Below are 13,936 nucleotides of genomic sequence, written 5' to 3'. Positions count from 1 at the left end.
CCAGTAGTCAAGCAATGTAGATGAAAACCAACCAACCAACTGAAGATCCCCCCACTCCCAAAAATAACAAGTTGGGGACAAACGATTTGAATACAGGTTCAAATATCAGCAAAACTGGAGTTTCTTAAGTGTCAACTTGTAATTAAGTTGGGCAGAGTAAAATATTTCCCCTTTAAAAAAATAAGCTGAGCTAGAGCCTGAAAAATATGTTAATAAAAACATTATGGATGGCTCACTTTTCCTTTTTCACCTGATCTGTACAACAGTGTGTGTCTATGACAAGCCTGCTTTTATATGCATTAAAGTAACCTGAGCTCTGGCCAAAGAACATAATTGGCTCCCAGCTCCAAGTAGACCAGTGAAATGCAAGGAATCTGACTAGCAACTTCTCTATATGTGTATAAATCAATAGCAGGGTTGTATGCTGGACATGCTAGAAAATTCTACTATGAAGGAGGAATAGCTTTAAGTACAAAGTCGTCATTCAAATTATATGAAAACTTGGGTGGCAGTAAGGCACTCCCACTGTCCCAAACAGCCCGCAACGATGTTGGAATTAGTAAGTGCTCATATTTATAGCTATGTGGACTTTGTAACAACCCCTTGAATAAACAGAAGTTACTATACCCACAATTAGCTAGAGAAGGTATATGGGCTATCAAGCAAGGCTGTGTGCCTTGACAGTGTCACAGAAATGAACTGCTCACTATGACATCCAATGCCAAAGAAGGATCCCATGGCACTCAGTAAACAGACACAAGTGTGCATCCTTGACTGTTAAGGGCAAAAACATAAAGAAGAGGTACAGACCTATATAGCATTTCATACAGTGATGAATGTCATTTATTCACAGAGGTCAATTCATCACCCTGAATTCCCCGCTGGCAACCTTCCTAATTAAATTCCTACTTATTACAAACACCCCCGGAGAAGATTTAATTTTAATGTTCACTTCAAAACATGCTGACGATTTCTGAAGAGATTATTCACATTAAAAATACTTCTATGGAGGAATGATGCAAATATTATTCACATTAAAAATACTTCTATGGAGGAATGATGCAAATATTCACATTAATTTGGCAGAACGCTGATGATTTTGCTTATACCAGTGTCTTCGTACCAACAGGGTTTTGCCTTAATGAACACAAATTCAAGAAACTCCCAGCTGTCTCCTGCATTCTGCTTAAAAGTGCATTTTGAATTGAACCCTATGGCGGGTTACAAACCGCCAAAAAATATGTATTGAATACGCATTAGGGTTAGGAAGGGGCGGTGCTTCCGCACCCCCCCAACCCTAATACGTAGTCAATACGTACAATATGGCGGCGCCCCTTCCACATGGGGGCCGCCATATTGACGTAGCGGATGCTGTGCGTCCGCACGTTGCGCAGCGCTTATGACGTCGCGAGTGTGTCATTGGCGTCTCGCAGCGTCATAACCGCTCCGCAGGAAGAAGCTCCATTTTGGAGCTTCTTTTTTGCTCCGTGAGGGAGTCGCGCGGTTTGGCTGCTGCGGCTCCCTTGCGGAGCAAACAGCAGCGCCGGGAGACCACCACAAAGCGGCGGTTTGTAATCCACCTATGTTTTTCTAGTGCATCAACAGCAGAGAGAATGAGGTCTATACATGCAGCAGAATGAAATGGTAGAAGAGATTTTTACCCGGGCCGTGCAAATGGTTCAGCAAAATCCCAAGTAAACAAGCAAACTAGATTAATTTGAATGAGCATCAGATCAGATCAGATTCCTCTGATTTTATTCTAGAATGAAATGGCAAGATCCAATGTTCTTCATCACACCTCTATGAATATTGAGACATTAAAAGTAAGCAGGAACAAGCTAGACAGTGTGGTCTCCAGTATGACTGTACATCAAAGTGGTGTGATGCAGAAGAGGGGAGCTGGGCTTTGCTCATTTCCAGCTCTATTGTGGAATCTGGGACAATATTACCAGAACTCACCAATTAGAATGCTTATGGGGAGATTATAAGGGGTGATTGAAGTTAGTTAGCTCCTTCTGGATCACTTTGTTAGATTTAGCTGTCCTACTATTCGATTGTGAAGGGACTGGGGAGTAGGAAGTATTGTCATTTCAGTAGATCTCTTTTTTCTTTGTCTTGTTGATAGCCTAGCTCAACCTTCTGTTGTTCCTTCTTGTTGTCTGTAACAAGCACAATTATAACTTATTTATGAGTCCAGGTAACAAAACTTATTATGTTCCCCCCCTCCCCCCCCCCATTTGTTCAGAAATTCTTGTTGTGGTTATTAGATGCTAAAAGGAATGGGTGGCTTAGTGGTTAAGACATCAGTTCTGATGATTTTCCGATCAGAAAGTTGGCAGTTTGAGGCCTGGGTGCTGCATGATGGGGTGAGCTCCTGTCACTAGTCCCAGCTTCTGCCAACCTAGCAGTTCAAAAGCATGCAAATGCAAGTAAATGAATAGGTACCATTTTGGTGGGGAGGTAACAGCGTTCGGTGCAGTCATGCTGGCCACATGACCATCAGAACAGTCCTCAGACAATGCTGGCTCTTTGGCTTATTAACAGAGATGAGCAACAGACATGCAACAGAGAGCAGAAACAAAATGAGCTCTCATTCAGGATGCCTATTTTCACTTTTCAATCTGGAAAGCAAAAAAATCCAAAAATGTTCATCTCTACTTGGGTGAGTTGGCAGAAATGTTTGCACATTTTATCATGATTTATCACATTTTGGAATGTTTTGTGAAAGTATTTTAATTAAAAAGCACAATAAAAAATGAACAAATACGCCAGTAATTTTGTTTTTGCATAAAGCAACAAGCAATCAAACGATAAATCTTGGGAAAATACATATTTTTCAAATGAGCTAGCTTCACAATTTGTGACATTCTTCTGAGAAAATTTGCAAATATTATTTGTATCTGTCAGATTGTACAGAGTAATAAAAATTATTGTTCAACATATCAAATAATATATAAAACCATACTTCGACATAGTAGGGTTCTATTTGTCTCCTAATAGGCATCTAGCTGTAATATTCTCCTGGCATGGGACAAGTGACAGTTACATTTCTAATGACCCCAATATAACTGTTGTGTGCCTTCAAGTAGTTTCTGATTTATGGAAACCCAATTGAGAACCTATCATGGTGTTTTTTTGGCAAGAGTTGTTGAGAGGTTTGCCATTACCTTCCCCTGAGGCTAAGAGTATGTGATTTGCTCAAAGTCACCCAGGAGGTTTCATGGCTGAGCAGGGAATCGAACTCTGGTCTCTAGAGTTGCAGTCCAACACTCAAACTACTATGCCATGCGGGCTCTCTTCTAATGTTATAATTGCAAATATTAAAAGGCAACTTTTTACTTCTGCATCTTTCCAAAGAAGATTCTGCTTTGGTCAGGCCTCACCTGGAATACTGTGTCTGGTTCTGGGCACCACAATTCAAAATGGATATTGACAAGCTGGAGCATGTCCAAAGGAGAGTAACTAAAATGGTGAAAGATCTGGAAACCATGCCTTATGAGGGGAGACTTGGGGAACTGGGTACGTTTAGCCTGGAGAAGAGAAGATTAAGAAGTGATATGATAGCCCTGTTTAAATATTTGAAGGGATGTCAAGCTTGTTTTCTGCTATTCCAGAGAATAGGGCATGGAAGACCAACAATTACGCTAGCAGCAGCAACATGAGGCAGCACTTGAACTAGGTTTTTCTTCCTTCAGCATTGAGTGAGGTTTTACCTGTTGCTTGCAATATGAAGTAATTAAAATATACAAGAGTACATATTTTAAGCACCAATCATAATGTTATGTGTACCCTCATTATTGGGAAAAGGAACTAATTACATGCACTTCATTATTTGAAATTATTTACTTCCAATCTGGTATTCCATTTATCTTGTTAAAATGGGTACTGATTTGTCAGCTAGAAATCTAAAATATTGCTAACTTTATTTTAGATGGATAGTCACTTGAATGGTTTCACTCAAAAACACCTTTTGTTTCTTTTACCACTGCAAATGTAAAAAAAGCTACAACACTGAACAAGTAGTTTCATTCAGTGCTAAATTTGTTTGTCAGTTCAACATTGCTGTGATAAATATGTGAACAGGATGAAACAGAAACCTGTAGGAAGTCCAGTTATCACACTAACAGCCCTGCTCACAGCTTACTGTTTTATAGTTTTCTGCAGCTGAAAAGGAAGTAGACCTCCAAAAGCAAAACATAACTCATGCTAAAAAAAAAAAGTACACTTGAGTTCTGTAGTTCAAAATGACATGAAGGTCAACCCTTTTGTGAAGGAAAGATTGTCTGTTTCCTCATATTTGTCTTTGCATCAGGAAGCACTTACTTTCAGTGCATTTTTTGAACAAAGCCAATGTGTTCAAATTGAACAGATATTTTTCTACTACAGTTAAGGCAATGTAATCCCTTTTCCCCATGCATTCCACATGACGGTCTGTGAAATAGTTTTACTTACATATGTCTGTAGGCGGTGTAGTCCACTTCCATTGCAAACAGGACAGCATCTATTTGAAATCTCTTTAGACATACTAACCAGCTGTAACAATAAGCCCTCCCACTACTCTCTCATTATCTTTTTTTCTCTTGAAGTCACTAGAGAATCCATTCCAACCTAAGGATCATGGCCACAATAATTGGCATGCATTTTAAGACAACTGTGGATGTCAAAAGATAACATTGGGGAGGAGGGATGGGTGAAGTGTTTCTCTTTCTTCTGCCACTCTGAAGTGCCTTTTGGTATACTTGAACATTAGTTAAGCTTTTAAACATATTCCTAGTTAGCAGAGCTAGATTGAAAGCTTTGTGGCCAATTAGTAGCAACTTAGGGTACTTATACTGAAATAAAATATTATATTACAAAAAATTTTATTACCCGCACCCTGTTGAAGATGGGAGATGTTTTAATTATCTTTCCATCTTGAAGTTGGAATCTGGAATATAGATTGATCTTCTGTTTCAGCTAGAAGTCAGAGCAGAGCCACATCTATACTATCATGAGGCAGCCAATTTGCCTTAGGTAGCCAATGCTTGGGGGAAGCTGTATGTCATATGGCTTTTCCTCCATTCCTAAGGAAATTTGCTCAGGTGTAGTGGAAAACATTCTCACTTCAGCAGCATTGGAGAAAATCCAGCCAATCCAGTTTGTCTTTGGAATGTTGTCCTTTACCTCAGGCAGCAAAGAATCTTAGGAAAGCCTTACAAAAAGTGCATTCCATTAAGAATGTAGAAGATCGCTATTGAAATGATATGTTATTTTAGCTGAACATGTTTTTTACAGGCAGAAAAACAGCTATAATGAACATGCTGACATGATGAACATCTGCCACCTTTTCCCATGTGCAAGTTTTGTTTTTTCTACAGTGGCACAGGGAGGAGAAACATGTTGAATTGGTACAGCAAGGTTAGTCATGTAACATTCAGCTTTAGCTTAGAGGTTAATTGAAACTTTAAATACACCCAACAAGTTAAATATTAACACTCTGAAGTGAGCTTATTTATTGGAATAAACTTCTGTTTCAGTTGGATCTGCTTTCAAGAATATGTATACAGAATAGCACACTTCCAGCGTCACTCCTATGTACTCAGGTACATACACATCTACTAGCTTCTGTAGGCTAGCACATGGTTTGCTGTATGAAAGCACAAGGCAGCAACTGATTATGGCTGCAATCCTGTCAGTCTTTACTTAGTAGTAACTCTCAGGAACTCAGTGGGTTAAATAGAGGTTGGACGGGCATCTTTCAAGAGTGCTTTGTAGGCACTTTTCAGAAGTGCGTGGCAGAGGGTCATACTAAATGGCCCTTGAGGTCCCTTCAGACTCAAAGATTCTATGATAGGACTATGAACATATTCCAAGGAAGTCTCAGATGAAGGTAATGAGATATACATGATAAACATGTGTACGACTATATTGTGACTTCCTTGCCCCTTGCCTAAGTTTCCAGAGTTTCTCATTGTATGGTTTTCCTTCTGTTCTTAGTTGCTGTAGCACAACTGCCCATTCTCAGTTGACTTTGCCATTAGTAACTAACATCCTTCTTTGTTAACTCTTAGAGATACTTGACTTTTAAAATAAGAGTGCACACCCTCCTCTACATTGTTAGATTTCTGCTTTTTGGACATAATTTTGGATATAAAACTGTGGTGGGACTTACGCTGCCCTCCAGATGTAGTTGGTACACAGATCTTAATTTTTGCTCACCACTGACTTTGATGCTTAGAATTACTGGGAATTGCAGCCCAACATCTGGCGGGACATATGAGTCTCATGCCACAGTATAAGGCTCATTGAAAAGAAGCAGAGAAGTGTTAAAATGCACCATATATTTTTTCTATTGCCACTACCATTTCAGTACAGTTCAGAAGCTGTGTTTCTGAATATCTTGTTGGGCATTCAGACCCCCATATGAGCTGCTTACCAGTTTTCTCAAAAAATTCCAAATTCAGCATGAAGATGTATGTGAGGAAAAGGGCACAGGGAGAGAAATGAGAAAACTATGGTATGGAATCAATTATATTTGGCTACAAACAGCTTTGGCTTCTAGTCATGGCTCATATTTGCAAAGATTTTGAACCATCAGAGAGGAGAGCAAAAGGCAAGCATGACAACAAGATGACACACACACATTTTTAGTAACAAGTTAAAAAAAAAATACTGGATGCACATCCACATCATGAATTAGTTTTTCTGTGATTTTCTCCACCCATAAGTGAAGCCTCTCTTGAATGATACAGAACAAAGAGCTTCCTCCTACTATAGGTGAAAAGCATTAGATGTTTTGTTTGTATTGGCAAGGACTTCATGCTTCAGGGGACCCAAATTAAATCAGATGACAAATTCATCTTGGCTTATCCCTTGTTTAAGATTTTACCACATAGCAAATCTGTTGTGAATCATAGCAGGTTTGAGCTAAATGCCAACACAAAGCCACACGGTCATTCCAAAATTTGTTTAGTTTAATGTAAGAAAATAGGGCTACAGCACTAGGAATTCTAAATTTTCTGCTTAGCATTACAAACTCCTGCAAAGGAAATAAATTATTCAGTTGATATATAAGGTGTTCAGAAAGTCAGGTCCCAGACTGCTAGGTCAGAATCTCCCTTCTGTTGATATAGTAAGTATCCCAAAATGTTATTTAACAACATACAAAAGCTGTCATATTATATGCAATAAAATATTTAAACCAACAGAATAAGGCACATTAATATTTCCCTGAGAAATTTTTAGCTGGAACACTTTGCCCACATCAGTCCTGAAACAACAAAATGTGATTTAGGCTGTCTCTGCACTGAAGAAATAATCCAAATTTGACACCTCTTTAACTGCCATGGCTCAATGCTATAGAATTCTGGGAACTGTAATTTGTTGAGACACCACAGCTCTCTGACAGAGAAGGCTAAATGTCTCACAAAACTACAATTCCCAGAATCCCATACCATTGAGCCATGGCAGTTAAAGAGATGTCAAACTGGATTGTTTCTGCAGTACAGATGCAGCCTAAGATGCAGTTGATTCCAAAAACCAATGATTAAAAAACTGATGGTTTCCTTTTCAGATAAACACAAAGCAACATATATTGTCAGTAAAGGCTTTTTGTAAAAATACTTTAAAAATTTTTTTTTTAGAATTATTGTGAAAAATGCATGATTTTGTTATATGGCTAGAGACACATTCCAGCAAAATGCACATATGGATACACTACATAATTTGTAGTTTTGAGAATTTTTTCAATTTCATTTTCATTTTTTGCCAACTTTTGCTAGATGTTTTCCAAGATAATGGCAACCTTGATCCTTTCTTTCCTCCTCAGTCACCATTATGAAGAACAATCCATGAGCCATGCCAAATAAGGATACAAGGCTGGCTTTTTAAATTATGATCCTTTAAAGGGTAAAATAAACTGACAGGTTCAGAACTTTACCAGAAGTGACTGGTGGGCTCCCATGTCAGTGAGATGGTGAGTCCACTCTCTGTCTGAACCTTGAAGGTAGGAGATAGCACCTTGTATAATTCCTTTGAAGTCCAGACCCAAACTTGGATTGGATTCACCCACTGACATGGAATCTACCACCCGTACTTAAATAGCCTTTATAACAGAATGCATGTGATGGGAATCTGTTTAGGGGAAAGTTGATGACCAAAAGAAAGCACATGGAACAACATAATCAGCTAGGCAACCATCCAACAACACCTGGCAAGAGGAAAAACAGTGCACCACATGCTCAATATCTTTTTGACATCCTTATCAGAGGAATAGGGTTTGTACCATGCAGAATGTTGCACATCAGTGTCTGTGTTGAAAAAGAGCTTTGTCTCGCAAATACTCCTCCAAGCACTGTATTGCAAAGGGGTCAATGTCAGTGTCAAACTTGTTAGCAAAGAAGTGGTGCTTTTGTAACATCCAGTTTAAGTCTCCCACTCCAAAGACACACACTGAGCGGATGTGAATTCCATTACAGGGTGGGTATGGGGCACCCTTTGACACATCCCCCTCAAAGTATTGCCATTTAACAAACCTGGCCAGAGCATTCATGTCTGAGACATCATATTTGTCACTGGCAGAGACGGCTCCAGGAACTTCAGGAATTCGCTGAATAGTGGCCCACAGGTATTCATCAGGACTATATGTATCTTTAGCCCATTCTACGAAAGCAAGGATTTTGCTGTTCTCCAATATATTTTCAACAAACCTCCTGCTAACAACAAAGTAGGCACTGCCAGAGAAAATGGGTGTATTGACAGGAGGGTGTTGCTTGTCTATTCCCATATTCTTTACCTTACCATCAACAACTTCATGATGTTTCTTCCACCGCACCTCCTTGTTTGAAGGCATTTTCTCTGTTTCCAAACTATTTTCACCCTTGAGGGCCTTCAGCTTCTCCACTATTTCCTGGTTAGTCTTGATCGGGAAATCCATACCACAAAGATTGATCAGGTATTTCCAGTTCGTACTCCTCCTGTACAGATCTTTCATGCAATTAAGGTCCGCTTGCACTCTGCTCCATGAAGCATACACAACACTTTCCAACTGGCTGGCAATGAAAACGTTGTCAAAACATGAAGCAATGCCCTTAATTGCAGCCAGGAAAGACTCAGGGGACTTCTTATCAACATGAATGCAGTAATAGTTCTGAGGTGCATAGATGGCTCTCAAGAGCCTATCAAGCATATTAATTTTATGATGAACTACTATCGAATAAGCAATGGGAAATTCTGCTTCTTCTTTGCTCAGGGGTTCCATAATATATTTCCGTCTCTTAATAAAGGAGGCACAATCTGTTGTCATGTTAATGTAATCATTTGCAGTTAGCTTTGGGCGCTTCCTAAATGAAACAGTTAACAATTCTAGTTTTACTTTCTGAATTTCCTCTGGATCACCTAACAATATCTTGGAGCAGTTTATATTAGTACTGGGTTTTTCATCAGTCAGCTCCAGGTGCTCATGATGCAGATAGTTTGGTTTCTGGTGAGTTTTGATAAAGGACCAAGTCCCAATTGTAAAAATTAACACCAAGAGAAACTTGAAACGTAGAATATGACAGTGACGAAATTTCCTTCTCAGCATTTCAGAGAGCATTTGGAAACTCTCATGCATTTAAGAGACTTCCTTTGCATACATGATCAAGTCCTACCTTCTGAGCCTTCTAATTTCATTTCCCAGAAGATTCCTAGGAATGAAAGCAAAAATATATATAAATTGGGGGAAATCATGTTTTTCAATCTGTTTTTCCAATAAAATCCTAACATTATCTCAGTAACTGCATGTGATTCCTATTTTCTCAATCGCCAAGATCAAGTGCAACGGAAATTTACCTGCCCCTTCTTTCCCATGATGGCCTGTTGCTGGAATAAGCCATGCTTTTATAAACAAGGTTTTGACCTGGCTAATGCTTAGTATTCTTTCACACTTACCCCATGATCTTTATTGTTTGCAAATTGTTCCTGTGCACATAGTTTCAGATTGTGACTAAAAAGAAACTAAGGGCCCATTCACACTACAAAAAAAATCGGTTCTGAAACCGATTCAATCACGTGAAGTTCCTACTCACCCCGAATCTCACACAAGCGAATCCGGGGCTTGCACACCCGTTCCGTGTTAAATGGCCCGTGGCGCGGGTTTTTTGAAACCGGGTTATAAACCATTACTTTTTTAAAAAAACCGGTTCCTGGAAATATGAACTTCGCCCCAGTGGCTTCGAAGGTGGAAAAGCAATGGGTACTCGCGACCGGGTAAACCCGAAGAGGGGCCTTCCGGATCGACCCGGATCTGACCAGGCTTTATGGGTCAGTCTGAAAGGGGCCTAACTTGAAATGACTAGTTGTGGTGGTTTTAATCCTGCCTTTGTTAACTTTATTTTCCATGTCAGTTTTCAATAGCTAGTATAATGAAATATCACTCAGCTCACCCAAGTTATATTGCTCAGGCAAACAGATGACTCCCATGAGTAAAAGTAGTAGCCTAGTGATAGATGTGAGCTGACACAGAAACTAAGTTCTTGTGTCTAATTCAATGAAAAGGACTCCTCACCAAACATTCCTCAGGGAAATGATATACTGGGATTTTTGTAGAACTGGCCTGCAGTATTCTAATCTGCCCCCCGCCCCCCACCGCATGGAATAACATGTACCATGCATTTCTTCAATCTGTAATTAAAGGGCCCGAACAGACAGGCCAAAATAAAGCTGCTTCTGGTCACTTTGGAGATATCCTATTTAAATGATGCATGCGTCCTAAGAGGCTGGAGGCCATGCCAAAGCCACGCTCCAATCTTAAGATCTGGAGCGCAGCTTTGGTGCAGCTTCTGGCCTCTTAAGATGTGTGTGTCATTTAAACAGCATACCTTCAAAGTGACCCGAAGCAGCTTTATTTTGGCCTGTCTGTTCGGGCCCTAGAAACATGTATCCAGCATGGTACTTCGCATCTGTCTATGGCCAGTGATTTAAGCTTAAAGATTGCTCCCAGGAAAATCTGCACAGAATGAGATAGAGATTACTATTTTTTCCTTAATACCTTTAAATTTAAAGAATGCAAAGGGATTTCATAGTACTTTTGAGACTAACTGAAAGAAAGAAGCTGGTAGCATGACCTTTCACAGAGTCTACTTCCTCAGATACATGGAGTGGAGATTCAAGTCTATAAAAGCTTTCTTTCAGTTAGTCTCAAAGGTGCTACAAGATCCCTTTGCACACTCAGGCCTCATTCATACTGGCATAAAAGACCTGGAAGGAACTGGGCTGATTCGGATGCCCCTCCCCTGAATCGCTCCGTTAGCAAGTGCCCACTACAAATTTTAAATCAAATGCATTCTGTGTCTGCTGGCGAGGTGGCCGCTGTCAATCAAGTGATCGTCATGGTGACGTTTTGAAGGGCATCGGAAAGTGTCCTCCCCCTCCTCCCTTTTTTTAAAGAGCCAGGCACAGGGTCAATTTTTTATAAACCTGTGGGCATTTGGGTCAGATCTGCCCCTGTTCCAGGCAAAGGATGGAACTGTCATGCATTTTTTTATGCTTTTAAAAGCAACATTTGTAGCTTTCCCTTTGCTTCCCTTGCTGTATCTGCTCAAGAAGACAAATCATGCGCATATTTGCTCAAAAAAAAATTGTTAAAAAAATGTAACATTGATTGTAAGTGAGGTCTTTTGCAACATTTGTAGCTTCCCCCTCTGCTGTAAGCGAGGAGATCCAAGAATATAAACTGCAAGCCTGGCTCTATCTGCCTCTGGAATACAAACAATGTGCATATTTGCTAAAAAAAAAGTTTAAATTTGAAAAGGGGGGGTTGCCTGATGTGAGCTCCGTTCGTGACCTGAACTTTTTCCTCCTGCAAGGGAAGGAATGCCCAGCGACAGAGGGCTGTGGGCAGGGGATGCAGGGAAAAGAGGCTCCTTCGGTAAAGAATGCCTTCCCTTGCTCCCTTCTTCCCAGGGCTCTTTCCTCTTCCCCCTCCCCTCTGATGAGGAGAGGAAATGCCTTGCCCTTTGCCCACCCTCTGACCTAAATCCCTCCCTCAATTTGCCTCGATCGTGATCGGTGCCAAGTTCTCATTTCCAGAACCCGGGGTTTTCCAAAAGAAACGGTATTTGCACTGATTTCAAAAACACTGCGCTAGGGGCCATTTACCACGGAATGGGTGTGCAAGCCTCGGATTCACTTGTGTGAGATTCGGGGTGAGTATGAACTTCACGTGCAAGAATCGCTTTGAAAACCGGTTTTTTTCGTAGTCTGAATGGCCCCTGATTTTCCAGGCTAATATGGCTATGTCTTTGAATTTAAACTTAAAGATGGATACCTGGATAATTGTTTCTCTGTCTTTTTTGTTTTGTTTGGTTTTTTTAAAAAGAAATTCACACTCTTTTGGAACTTATACTTATGTCCTTATTGAGCAGAACACTGTAATACATTTATCATTTATAGACAATATTTCACAGGCAGTACAGAGAGGTTATAGCCAAAAAAACAAGCAGCACAAATTTTAACGTAGAAACATTCATAGTGCTATCATTTGTGTATGGCAAGATCTTTCATCGTACATCTACATTATTTGATTTTGCATTCAGAATATATAAATCTACCAAGCAGTCCTATGTTCTTGCTCAGGACAGAACAAAAGCATAAATATTGCTTTTGTTCTAGAACTATATGGATATTCTGGTGAAAAGCAGATGGCCTGATGTTTTAGGAGGATAAGGAAATATTTAACCAGAGAGCTACATTAGATAAAATATTACAAATAAGGAAACCTTGGAAAATTTATTTTTGGTAACTCTCAAAATCCTGGTTAGTTTTACCCCCTCCCTCAAAAGATAGATTTCCCAAGCTCTGTACATAAGCAGAAAGCTAAAGGTGGAAATGAACCACACTTTGCATGGATTCCTCAGTGACACTCTCACATTTTTACCTATTGCAAGGATTGTTATTTCCAGTAGTAATTTAGAACCCATAGATGTCAATGATCAAGAACTGTGTGTTCCATTTCACATATCACTCAAGAAATCATGAAAGCAGAATTTCAGATCACATACTCTCCTGTTGCTGCTGCTTTTTTGGGGGGCTGTTAGACCAAAATTTTTAGGATTCACTCGATGAATGTGGCAGGAAGTAGGCATGCTGAGAAACACCAACAAAAACCACTTCTATGAGTATAGTATACTAAGCTATGAATGAACAAATATGTTTACCACAGGGTGGTTAAAGTGGTTACAAAGGGTGGTAAAGTAAAGATTCCAGGAGGCTATTTCAATATTTTGCTTGCCACTTAAGCACCTTTCAACTTGATGTCACTGCCACAGGACTACAAAACTACTTTGTTGAATATAACTTCAAGCCTTGGTCAATATTAAAACTGTTATTCTGTTTGATTCAACAGTAAATTGCATGGCTCTGTATTACACACAATGCTGATAGCATGCTGAGCTTTCAGTGACTATGAGGGGAAAAACATCTGTCCATGTAAATAAATTTCTGTCAACTGATTATAGTGTTTTGTGCACCCGATGAAGTAAAAAAAACATTCAATAAAGCCACACACCACTTTCTTTTCTGTTTTACACTAAAATACAGTTCTAACACTGTTTCTTCTCATGTTCAGTGATGCCATAATACGTCCAGCATACAATTGCTCAGTCTGGTAAGGCCATGTTTTAAATACAACTCCCAAAACAACTCAACAACTATAGTGTCTCTGAATGAAGTATGGACACACATAAAAAGATAATTCCTGGATGTCGAAGGAAAACTGTGGATCTTAGGACCAAAAAAGACCATTGAAATGCAGCTGTTTGAAAAGGAGTACTACTGGAACACAACAGTAGTATGACCACCATGCAAATATACAATGGTGGTGATGGAGGAGGAAGGGATGATCTGAACATATATATTTTATTAATACATTCAAACCTACCAGTTATGTTAAAGTGTGTATAGATATTATGGCCTGTTA

At 39.6% G+C, this 13,936-nt stretch overlaps 1 protein-coding gene across 2 annotated transcripts in view; it reads right to left on the bottom strand.

Moving 5' to 3' along the window:
• The window catches only part of LOC149286008 (beta-1,3-galactosyl-O-glycosyl-glycoprotein beta-1,6-N-acetylglucosaminyltransferase-like), a 45,531-nt gene that overhangs the window by 12,145 nt on the left and 19,450 nt on the right, over positions 1-13,936 (bottom strand). The window contains exon 2 of one of the 2 annotated variants that reach the window (XM_089494588.1): positions 8,514-9,665. In XM_089494588.1, coding sequence (XP_089350714.1) covers positions 8,514-9,592 — 1,079 coding nt within the window. In that variant the 5' untranslated portion in view covers positions 9,593-9,665. Of the gene's footprint in view, positions 1-6,935; positions 9,666-13,936 lie in introns of those variants that run through there. The other variant, XM_089494587.1, reaches the window with a different exon arrangement.

The sequence above is a fragment of the Sceloporus occidentalis genome, unplaced genomic scaffold (genome assembly GCF_023333645.1).
Source record: "Sceloporus occidentalis isolate IW3139 unplaced genomic scaffold, rSceOcc1.0.p SCAF_73, whole genome shotgun sequence".
Lineage (NCBI taxonomy): Eukaryota > Metazoa > Chordata > Lepidosauria > Squamata > Phrynosomatidae > Sceloporus > Sceloporus occidentalis.
This window is presented reverse-complemented; position numbering and strand designations above follow the sequence as displayed.